General features: G+C 44.5%; 1 protein-coding gene across 1 annotated transcript; it reads right to left on the bottom strand.

Moving 5' to 3' along the window:
• Positions 1-6,094: 6,094 nt before the first annotated feature.
• Positions 6,095-8,231, bottom strand: adrb1 (adrenoceptor beta 1). The gene has a single exon (XM_035145374.1). The coding sequence runs from the start codon at positions 8,125-8,127 to the stop codon at positions 6,937-6,939; it is 1,191 nt and encodes a 396-aa protein (XP_035001265.1). The 5' UTR covers positions 8,128-8,231; the 3' UTR covers positions 6,095-6,936.
• Positions 8,232-12,780: the final 4,549 nt, after the last annotated feature.

Genomic DNA, 12,780 nt, shown 5'->3' with positions numbered 1-12,780 from the left:
CCTCCTCCTCCTCCTCCTCCGCCGCCTCCTTCTCCTTCTCCTCCTCCTCCTCCTCCTCCTTCTCCTTCTCCTCCTCCTCCTCCTCCGTCCACTCATGGTTATTCAGATTTGGGACAAACACCAGGATAAAACAACCACAGGGTTTGTGAGGCCACCATGACCTGATCTTTCACCACCCAAATTCAGTCAGTTAATCCGAGAGTCTAATTGAGCGTTTATGGCAAATTTAACAGGATTCTCTTGAGTGGTTCTTAAGATTATGCATTCACAAGGCAAAAAAAATAGTTTTGTGAGGTCAGAGTAACCTTTAACGTGCACTTTAAAATTCTAATCAGGTGATTCTTGAATCCAAGTGAATGAATGTGCATGTAATAAAATTGCCTGGTGGTCCTGATATATCACATTACCATGAACTTGACCAAAATCAAATCAGATCATCTCTAACTTTAAGTGAACATCTGTACCAAATTTGAACGGATTCCCTGGAGGTGTTCCTGAAATATCACGTTCACAACACAAAAAAAGTGTTTTGTGAGGTCACATCGGCCTTGGGCTTTGATCTTTGACCACCAAAATCGAATCAGCTCCTCGTCGAGTCTGAGTTAATGCTTGTACCAAATTTGTGTGTAATTAGTGTTCACAAGACAAGCGTACAACACGAAAACATAATGCCTCCGGCCACAGACTGTCATGCAGAGCTCAGCAGAAATGCTCTTGTGATTGGATTCACAAGAACCGTCTGAAAACAGCTCAAGAAAGCAAATATCAAAGAGGGTCAGAACTTTATTTCTGCCTGGTTGTTGCCCCAGTTACCATCGGCCCCAGATTTATACTTTGACCCTTTGGACGTGGGCCCGACCCAACGTTTGGTGACAGCACTGGACTGAACAAGTAACAATAACATGTCACTCACATTCATTTTTATACAGAATAAGGACTTTTATTTATTTTTTAAATTCTTTTACTTACAGTGGAATGTTATTAGACTGTTGTTTTGGTGTTTTTGCTCCAATAAACCTCGTCTTTTCTCCACTTGTGCTCCGTCTACATGAAAGCGCTGCAGGAGGCTGAGGAGGACTCAGGAATCTGATGTACCCCTGTGATGTTTTACTGCCGTGACACGGTGGCCTTGACGGTTAGAGATCAGCTGGCGGACTTGCCAAAGGGCAATTTCCCTCTTTTTATACTCAGGCCGGTTTCTCAGACGACTTTGAAAACCCCAATGTTATTGTGAAGGAGCCTTTATCCGGCCATGACTGTTAACCTGATTCTATAAAAGAAAGAGACTTAAAGGATTAAGGGCTGCAAAATAAAACAAGACAATTTGTACTGAACATCTGTGTCTGAACATCTGAGTCTGAAAATACCTGCATGTGTGATGATGGAGGTCTTCAACCTGACTGAGGAGTTAAACCTTCTATTCTCAGACACTTAGAGACGCAGTGGTTTGAACAAGTCCTGCTTCCATCAGTGCAGCTGCTTCCTAATATATCTGCTGCTGATTGGACTCTGGCCGAGAGTTAGAAGAGAAGATTGATATGACGACGAGACGACGTGTACTTTGACTTTCTTTGTTTGGTCCATGTCCCATCTGCTAACATGGAGAGGACGCTTTGGATCACTATTGGGGAGCTGTCATGTCGTCCATCTTTATTATGGTGTATATAAAGATGTACAACATGACGGTTTCCCCAGACATGAAGCCAAATCAGATCATAAACTCTGCCTCCTCAATGTTAGTGGATGGGACATGGACCAAACACATCATGGTTAAGCATTTGATGCCCTAAAAACAGGGTGAAACGTACGGTGGCCAAGAGAGCTCAACCCACTGCAAATTAAGAAAACAACTTCATCACTTTTACGACACAACACATGTAAATAAGGAAATGTTTCCAGGGGACCCAAAACAGTGATGCACCTGGCTGTAGTTCAGTGCTTTGTGACGTTCCATCACCACTGACGAGCAGCAGAATTCAATAACTTCTCAATTCTAATAAAAGGCAAGAAATCTGTTAAATATTCCTTTAGTGATCATCTCTGCTGGGGCACATCCCATCCAGGCTAAATCTCAAGGCATCAAAAATGACCCCTGCACCGTCAGACACCGAATCATCAGCTTATTGGGGATTAAAGTTTAGGATTTAGTTAAAGGTCAGGATTCATGAGGCTGGAACCCCTCGGTGCAGTAAGGAGAGAAGATCGCTGCAGGATTTTGGAGCCACACAGCGTCAGTGATCAGACTGTGCCAGCGAGTTTCACATGTGGGGAGACAAAGGATTAGTTTATCCACAGCTCTGCATTTTTATCCAGGCACTGATCAAGATACTTAGTGTATAAACACCTTTGGGAGAAGAGCAGCACCACCCATCAGTTAATTTCTCTTCCAGATTCATTTAACCCAAATTCTTGAATTTAAAAGTCATGTTTTCCCTGAACTTTCCCCAAGGAGGTTATGTTTTCGTCTGCGTTTGTGTTTGTTAGTGAACGGGAACATGCAAAAACTACTAAACTGTTATTTTGTGGAGGGGTGGGACATGACCCCAGAAGAAGAACCCATAACATTTTGGTGTCAGTCTGAATCAGGGATCCAAGATTTATGTTTCTCTTTCTTTAACATTGTGGGAGACAGGTTTTTCTTTTAAACATTTCCATTGATTTCTCTCTCCCGTCTGCCTTGATGGAAACAATCTGGATCTAGTGAATGTAAATGTGGTTTCATGAGGGAACTGTTGGACCTTGGCTCTCGACTGAGGATCCTTCTATTTTTGATACCAAAAGGAAAAAATGTACCTCAGTCTGCAAATGTTTCTAACTCCATTAACGTCATCATGCATAAGCTACGTTCAGGTGCGACACCAGTGCAGCTACATTACAAACTTTGAACACACTGAACGTGGCAGCTCGCGGTGTTGGCCAACGCAGCAGATGGAGACCTCCACGCTCCGAGTTCACACGGGCATCCAAACAGATGGACACATGAGGTGTAGCACCTGCTTTAGGCTCCGCAGTGTGAATGAGACCTTACAGGGACACACGGCATTTATAAACCGAAGAGGAAGATGAGTTTTATGAATGTTTTGACCGCTGAGAGGTTTCCGGAGATGTCACGTAGCCTCGGATCTGCTCAACAAAAGGTCTTTCTCTGTATTAATTCAAACTGAAAACTGAGATTTGTTTCTCTTCTTCATCTTTTGTGGCCAAACAAGAGTTTCTAAACACTTCTAAGTATCCAGAGGTTGTGAACGCTGCAGTCTGCTGCTCCCACGGCAGACGTTTTTACCCGTTGGGGTCTGATAAGGTTGCAATCACGAGCAATCAGAAATAAATGTCTCCAGGTGCCAACAGTTCTTTCCATCAGGGGAGACTGTTTTGTTTTTCTCGCTCGCAGATTGTAGCCCCCCCCCTCCCCTGGCACCCCCCCAGCGGAGAGCATTACAGTATTTGCATAGATTTGACAGTGTTTCACAAACATGCGTCTTCTGGATCTCGACTGGAATTAGCCGAATTACCCATCAATCCTTCTTCAAAGCCCAAAGTCCATGAGAGGAGCTTGTTGTGTTTCGTGCATTGTGTTGATTCTTCAGTGCAGCTCGTCCACTGAAAAAAAAAAAAACACGAGTTCCACAGATGCACTTTGGAGAAGCGGAGATTCTTAAGAGTCGAAGTGACGTCCCTTGCTCTGAATGCTTTTAATTCTCATTGAGGATGATGATGTTTGCGCTGGTTTTTGAATCCAGTGCAGATGGCAGCAGGAGGCGGCGGCTGGCAGCCACAGAATCGGTGACGTGGACGGCAGGAGATGCAGTACGTTAAATAACCGAGTGAGACCTCGCACCTGCTGCCTGAGAGGATCTAAAGTTTTCAGTGGAAGTCAAGGAAAGTGATTTACTCCGGCTGTGAAAACACTGGTGAATTAATTCATTGGCGCATTAACATGTGGGAATATATTAATTTATATTTGGGGGGTTGGGTTGCACCTGTTTATTTTAGAAATAGACGCCATATTGCTTTGACCGTATAAGAGCAAGTTTCATCAGAGTCGAATAGTTGAAGGAATTGTTTTTCGTTTTGGGAAACTTTCAGACAGAAGGATTTATACCACTCTCGTGCATGTGTAATAAATAAGGAGCAAGTTGGTTAGCTTAGCTTAGCATAAAGACTGGAAACAGAGGGAAATAGGCTACATGAGCCAAGCGATAGCTGATATTAACTCTCAACCAAACAGAAAATATGTGAATTTCCCAAAATGTTAGGTTAATCGGGAATATAAGAATTTCTTGGGAGAAATGATTGCACCTTGAGTTGCATCTGGTATTTTTCAAGACAGCAGAAAGTAAAGTAATTTGTTTGATTGTGAACAGGATAACGCAAAAACCACACAACCGATTTCCACGAAATTTTGTGGAGAAACATATTTAAATTTAGATGCAGATCTGGACCAGGGGGCAGGATTTTTTTCCCGCTTTCTTCAAAATGTTTTGGTGGCGGTTTGAGTGTAGGTCAATGCCTGAGTTACACCTTGGCCTGTAACAGGTAAAGGAATATTTCCTGTAAGCTTGATTGTCTCGGGAATATTCACATGTTTTGGTAGTTTAGGATGAACATGTTTCAATATGTTCAGGAAATATAAAAATACAGGATTGACGAATAATTCACCAGGGGTTGAATCACTGACTGCAGAACATAAACCATGTGTTTACCAACAACTGCAGAGGACATGTTCGTATCAACTCTTCTACTTTGATGTGCAGCAGTTTAAACGTCGACGGATACACAAGCAATTTGAGACAATTATTCCTAAAGCTGCTGATTAGCTTCTCCATCTGTGAGTCCACTGCTGATCTGCCCAAACACAAACTTCCTGCCAAACACAAACAATGTCTAATAACGACGTGGGCGTTTGCCAGGAGGCTGAGAGTGATCCCGGCTGCAGTTATAATTTTATTATTATTATTTTGTATTCTAAAAGCTTGGTTTCGCTTACACGCATTAATTCAGCCAATCACGTCCAAACAATGTTCATTAGCAAACAAACAGCCGAGCTCAGTTTTCATTCAGCTTTTTTCCTGCTCTGATTGAAATGTGTGACTCAGCTCTTCCGTGGGGAGCATCATTAACGTGACACATCATGCTAATGCGTTTTAAACACGTCCCGACTTAAGGGCTAATTAATATTCCCCAGGAGGAAGTTCATATCTCTCCGGTAAGAGCCACTTCATTAACGCCGGCTGTCATAACCGTTACTGAAACATTTTCTGTGGACAAAGCAGCATCAAGCTGTGTGATCGAGAGGTGAACCTGAACCTGAACCTGAAATTAAAAACGTTAAAAGCATGAGGCTCAGTTGGATTTCAGCAGGTTTTTGAATGTGACGACTTTGGGTGAATGTTCAGTGTGACAATAAACTTTAAATAAAAGATATTATAAATAGACCCAAATATATAGAACTTGGATTAATAAAACTAACTTTTTCAATGTAAAATGTAAACTTCAATAAACAAAATGTCTATAAAAGGTTCATATCGGTCGATTTTTATCGGCCGATCGATAAATTGTTCGGGCTCTAAAGCTTCTCAGCTTGTGAACAAAACAATTGTATGATGTCATCTATCTAGGTTTTTAAATTCTGCTTAAAAAATGTATGTGAATCCCAAACTGAAACGACTCTGATCAAGTCTCAGCTCGGACTTGAGACTTCAGATTTGACACGGTGCAATCCACTTGCATCATGGGAAGTGTAGGATCCATGGTGTTTGACTCAGTCCTAGGAATAAAATAAAGATAAATGCTGGTTCCATTTTGACCATTCTTGATAAAAAAACAATCTTACTAGATTTACAAAAGCCCAGTTGTACTGTTTTAACACATGTTAAACAATCCGCTGTGTTTGAATCCATCTCCACAGAGGCCAACCAGACCCCAGCTGACCTCAGCAGACCCCCACCGACAAACACTTTCATGTCTGCACAAATCCAGCTGTTTCGACCCAGATCTACTTTCATTGACCTCCTTTTAACACATCTGTGAATGCGGATACGAGAAGGAATTCACCTCGAGTGTCCCTTGAGAATAAAAATCCCCAAAATAAAGCTCAAACAGTAAACATCCTTTTATTTCACAGGAGTCAACAAACCACCTCACAACAGCAGGTAAAGCTTGAACGAGACAAAGGATGAGGCTCAAATTCCTCACGTCAGTACTGAACAGCACAAACCACAATATGTACAAAGGGCCCCACATGGTTGTAAAAGACAGCGCGGAATAAATACACGTCTATTGTTGTTGTTTGTTTTACATATTTATATATACACAAGCTAAATGTTTAATATAAACAAATCTGTCGTAGAAATTGCACTTGCCGATGGCTGTGAGGTAAAACACCCAGTGACACTACATGAGTACAGTACAGTCACTGCTGCGGTTTCAGTAACAATCATTTTCTCCTCATGAGCCTGAGAGGTGAGTCTGAACCTCATCACAGGACCTGGGGTTCACTTGTCGTTTAGAATATAAGACACCCGCTTCTCCTGAATAAATTAGCCTCCTTAATTGATCACCCAACCGCTGATCCAATAAAATAAGACATAAATAAAACCCCAAAAGAAAAACATCAGGAGCAAACCACTGGAGCGTCCGTGCGCTTTATGGCAAAGTGCATTCAACCATTAGGACGCGTCGCATCCATCTATCTGGATCTTTCATGGTCTACGTCGCTTTGGAAAAGTGGATCATCTCTGACACCATAAATCGACTTGGAGACTTTTGCGCATCTTGGATCGGTTGTCGGTCCTCATCTGGGAAAAGGGAACGTGTCCTCCAGATGTTTGTTTTCTTTAAGGTACAACTTTTACGCATACCTTTCTCCAAAAATACGCACAAGCTGAGGGAGACAAATCCCTGTAATCCACCTCCGCGAAAGTTTCCCCGTTTCCCTCATACCTGCGATTCAGAGTGAGGCAGCTTGTTCGCGGTGGCCCCCAGGCTGCTGTCGCTGTTGTCCAGGCCGGGGCAGTCCGGCCACAGCCCCAGCGCGCCCTGCTCCAGCGTGGACACGAACCCGCCGGAGTAGCGGGACAGGTCGCAGGAGCTGATGTGCAGCCTGCGGTCCGCTTGCCTCGGGCAGCACAGCAGCCGCTTGAACGCCTTCCTGAAGTCCGGGCTCCGGCAGTAGATGATGGGGTTGAACGCGGAGTTCACGTAGCCCAGCCAGTTCAGGAACACGAACAGGTTCTTATCCACCACCGCCGCGCTGAAGACGCGCACCACGTTGACGATGAAGAAGGGCAGCCAGCACAGCGTGAACGTGCCCATGATGATGCCGAGCGTCTTGAGAGCCTTCTGCTCCCGGAGCGCCAGGATCTTGGACGGCCTCTTCTTGCACTTGGAGGTCAGGCCGGTCAGCGTGTTGTGAAACCTGCCCTCGCACTTGTCGATTTTCCTCAGCTGCTTCTTCGCCTCCCGGTACACGCGCGCGTAAACAAAGATCATGACCAGGAGAGGAATGTAAAAAGAAATGACGGACGAGGAGATGGCGTAAGCCCTGTTGGTGACGAAGTCGCAGCACTCCGGGTCCTCGTAGCAGTCGGTGTCCACGCTGTCCCGGGACCAGTGCATGAGGATGGGGAGGAAGGACACTAGCGCAGAGATGGCCCACACGATGCACACCACGGCTTTGGCCCGAGCTTTGGTCAGCAGGCTCTGGTAGCGGAAAGGCGAGGTGATGGCCACGTACCTGTCTATGGCGATTACGCACAGGGTCTCGATGCTGGCGGTGACGCAGAGCACGTCCACGGAGATCCAAAACTCGCAGAAGAAGGAGCCGTACATCCACGAGCCGCGCACCTCGAGCGCGGCGCCAAAGGGCACCACCAGCAGCCCCATGATGAGGTCCGCGCTCGCCAGCGACACGATGAACACGTTGGTGAGCGTCTGCAGCCTCTGCGTCCTGGCGATGGCCACGATCACCAGGATGTTGCCGAACACGATGGAGAGGACGATGAGAGCCATGATCAGGCTCAGTCCCGCCATCCACTGCTCGGACGCGGAGGAGCCCGCTGCGTCCGGCAGCTCGTCCCCGGTTCCATTGTGGAAGTTCAGCGGCGAGGACGCGCCGCCGTCCCCCATGACGGGCTGCTGCGCTGAGTGCGGGACCAGGGCGAGTTCATCCACGCAGCGCGAGGCGGCAGCTCCACTGTGCGCGTTCTCACGAGCCGCGCGCTCTTCACACGTCTCGCACCATCTCTCTCTCTCTCTCTCACTCTCTCTCTCTGTCTCTCACCCCGAACCGGCCAGGACAACAGTTCGGGCCGTGACGTCACTGCCCCTCACGACCAATCAGAGAGCTCAGCGCACTAATTGTTCTAACGGTGAAGTTGAGAATGAAAATAACAAACCTCAAAAATATAAATATGTGTCACAGCCCAGTTTCTTATACTACTACCTCTACTACAACTAATACTACTACTAATAACACTATATATATATTCATCAGTACAGTGTATATACTACATTTATATGTTTGCTATATATGATATACTATATTCATCTGGATATACTGTCCTAATATTAAGAGCGAATACAAATGCAGACATGATAATTAATGGTAATTTATTGAAAATACCCTAAAATATGTAATGTCTGAGTTTATATGCATAAAATAAGTGTTTTTATTTTAGTGCCGTATGGATTTAATACTAAAACACAAGCAGCTTTCTACCGGACAACTGTGTTTTTTTGGTTGTCTGTGCACAAGCTGCCGGTCTCTGGGAACATGAGGAGCCAAATATGGACGTCCACAGAAAATCCACCGTGACATTGTGAACTGCAGAGATTTCCTGGTTTTCATCGCTCGCCATCACAAGCAATATTTGTTTTTCCATTTTATATTTTTATCACCAAGGATACATTCCACGGCCATGTGGTCAAGTCCAGATCCCTGCTCCATGGAACTTTCTCCTCCCAACGGGTTACGGGTTCGACTCTCAGATTTGTTATCTACAAGATCACATAAGATCTGCACTCTTTGTGCTTTGAAGTGGTCAACAGCAGTGTGAACCAACTGAGGAGGAGAGTCGACCCCGAGGCTGAGGAGCATCAGGCGTGGGCTGGCCGACTGACAGTTACACACAGTGCAGCTCAAACAAAAACAGGGCTACACAAGAAAGGAAGAGCCGCGGGGGAAACAAATGCAACACACACAAAACAGCGAGACAGACATTTAGTTTCATTCAAGCTAAATTTAAAGGAAGGTCACGACAAGAAGCCACAAGTTGGATTCTACCACCGCCTCCACAGGGAGCCACTCATCATTATAGCAAATGCAGTTTGGTTATTTTCAAACAATAATGTTCTTGTGAAAAGGGAAAATTACTTCTTGAAAATCCGGTCGTCTCCACTCAGGGAGCCTCTCAAGACGAAGGCTTTGAGGGACGAGGACGGACGTCTTCATGAAGTGAAAGCATCTGCAGCGGCCTTGTGACACGCAGGCTGCTCGAAAAGACGGATGATGCTGCGTGCCCTGTTTTTCAGCCTGCTCGTCAGCATGACTGTTGGTGAACCTGGCGACCCGGAGCCAGAGGTTGTGCAACGCCCTGACACAAACATAAACAGAGCTCATCTCAGGGTGTCGATGGATCTACATACCTCAGTGACTCTACACACTGAGGGAGGAGCACACGTTTCCTACCCCTTCAGGGGGGGTAAGTGAGAAATGCTGATCTTCAAATGCCAGAAGGTCAGTTTGACACGTCTGTTTTTCGCAACACGTACGGATTAGGAGCCGTTTCCTCCAACAACGGTTAAAACCAGAATCCTGTTTCCCAAGATGTTCTCACCTACGTATAAACACGACCACTCTTTAATATCAAAATCAAATAACCAATGGCAACAGGAAGAGTTTTTCAAATTCACTATAGCAGAAGGAAACAATCAGCGGGAAGCTTCCCAGTGAATCTTTACCAGAGAAACCCCCCAAAAAATCCCATTTAAACCATTAGGTGTGAGAGCATGAAGGAAATCAACCTACAAGCGTCTCTCCGGAGCAACGTTCTGCCTCCTTTCTCTCCATGTTTGGGCAGATGAAGCCCCTCAGTGACCATAAATTTGTGGCCGCTGACATCATGTTTATGCTCCCTACTTTTATTAAAATCATGTGGGAGCTGTAGGACAATTTGTACTCACGGCCCTGTGTTATTTCTAAGATCCTTAGAAATACTTCTGGCCATGTTCACATTTAGTAGCCACGTAGTTCAGGAGTTTGGGTTGGAGCGTGAACAGGTTAGCTGCCATTTTAACCGTTGTGAGCGTTTCAATTCAAACCCCTTCACCGTCACTCTGCTGCAGAGGTGGAAGACGTCTCAGAGAAAGACATCTGAAACATTTAAAAGATAAAATCAAACTGGGAGAGAGCGCATATCACCACCAAGGCTGACTGGCCATTTCATCACCATATTGCATGTACATGTATTGAGATCAGACACCAGGATCAAACCACTCACATGAAACAGAGGAAAAATATCTATTCTGATATTAAAGGAATTTGTTACAGTACAGCAACTGAATAAAGATTACCTCCCCCCCCCAGAAAATACACAATTTGATTCACAAACTCCAGATCATGAGATATTAACACTCACATGTCTGATTCTTTTCATTGACCTGCATTGAGAAATATAGAAAAATAGCATATCTCAATAAGTGAAAGAAAGAGATAAAGAAAGTAAGAAAAGAGAGAAAGAGAGGAGAGAAAGGAGAAAAAAATAAAAATAAAAGAGAAGAGAAAAACAGACAGAAAGCGAGAAAGACAGAAACAGGAGAGAGAAAGAAAGATTAGAAAGAAATGAGATAAAGAAATAGAGAAAGACAGAGTAAGACAGAAAGAAAGAGGAGAGAGAGAGAGATAGAAAGAAAATATTTTGCATGGGAAGGAAAATGAATTTGGGAGAACTGGCCCTTCAGGATGTTAAACTCTTTTTTAGTCAAGTTATCTCAAAAACTCGTCGGTCTCTCCACTGGGCCAGTGTCTCATTTACAGCATGTAAACCTCTTCACTGTGATTCAACTTTCCACATCTCTCCGCAGTTGTTCCCTCACTTTCCCAAAAATAATCCGAGCGGAGAGCTCTTGTCCGCTGAGCAGCAGCTTCGACTCCTACGTCTCTACATGCAAACGCTTCTGTGTCGCAGAGAAAAGAGAAGTGGAGCAGGTCCAGCTCGACCTGGTGTGTCAACACCGACGTCGGGTCAAAGGTCAAAGTTGTTTTTCAAGTTCGGTGACTTCCTGTTGAGAGAATGGAGGTGAGCAGGTATGATGCGTTCAGGGGACGTGGGAGAACATTTGACAGCAGCTCTACTCATCACAAAACCTCCTCCCCCCCTCCGTTTCTGCATTCCCCCTGCGCCGTCCCACAGTCTGGAAATGATATTTTATCTCGAGCGCTGATACGATCTTAATGGAGCCCACTCAGCCAGAATGACGAGTGAATAAATGTTCCTGCAATTAAAAAACGTGTAAAAGCGGATTTTCTCCTTCGCTGAAACTCCTTTAAACTTTGAAAGACGATACCGTCATTTCACGACACTTTCAATAAGATCCCTCATCTTATGTTTACGCAACTTTGTTTTTTTAAACAGGGAAATGATCTAGAGAGGTCAACAACAATTAACCAAACATCGTTAGTGACCTCTGGGATTACAAGTCCCTCAGAATGATGTTAAAAGCCTCGTTTTGTGCTGCTGGAAGGAGCCGTGTGCTCGTGGAGGATATTACCTAATCCCTCATGCCTCACATGCCCACTTTTTAAATAAGTCTTTCTTATTTAAAGGTGTTACCTCATCATAAAGGCCGTTACTTGGCATCCGGAAGAGGAGGCGCCACTTCCAAGCTCCAGATGACACCCCCCCCGGACTTTACGCTTGTAAATCTCGTGCCATGCTCTCTGTTGATGTGGCCAGTGTGGCCGAGACGGCGTTAATGTCAGGGAGCGTGTGTCACACGGGGTTAATGTGTCATGGAAGATATAAAAGTGGGGAGAAAGAGCAGAGTCATGCTTTGACCTTCTTCTTCTTCCATTGTCAGATCCATCCTCTCATATTTAATGTCGAAACCTATTTCATGCGTTTGAAGACGGATTCAGAATCGATCTTCGGGATTTGATGAAACTTGAATAACTTTTTCCAGATGCATCGTTAACCTGTTATTATCTTCTATCTACAACCTTAGGGACCTTAATAAAAAGTTTGAAATGTGTTAGGCCGGGAAAAATGATTGGATAAGGCCTCGATCTAGGCGCTAAGTGGCAGTTAGAATGAACATGGGCGACATAAAACTCATATTAGGACACCAACTAAAACTGTTCAAGATTATTTATTCAAAAGGTTTGTCATAAAAAAAGAAAATCCCTCACGACCTAACGATGGTTTAACTCTTCACCTTTCTAATTTCTTAACATGTTTAAAAACCTGGCTTTATGGGAGGAGGACTTTAAAACCAGTGTCCGGCTGCTGCAGACATGAATTATATAAAATAACCTTTTTACAAATACATAACATTTTTATGACCCGTACTTGTCTTCAGTAGAAACTAATAAGGCTCAGAGTGACAGAGAGGGGACTGAGAAATGAAAGGACAGTGATTCCATGTGTATTTGTGATATTTCATGTGCTGCTAAACGTCTGCTCGAACCAAATCAGACAGGTTTCTTGCTGGCAGGTTTTTGAATAGTGGCATGAAAACCACCTCATTGCAACACTAATCTGCAAACATGAGGAAAATGTGCTG

The sequence above is a fragment of the Hippoglossus stenolepis genome, chromosome 21 (assembly GCF_022539355.2).
Source record: "Hippoglossus stenolepis isolate QCI-W04-F060 chromosome 21, HSTE1.2, whole genome shotgun sequence".
Taxonomy (NCBI): Eukaryota; Metazoa; Chordata; class Actinopteri; order Pleuronectiformes; family Pleuronectidae; genus Hippoglossus; species Hippoglossus stenolepis.
This window is presented reverse-complemented; position numbering and strand designations above follow the sequence as displayed.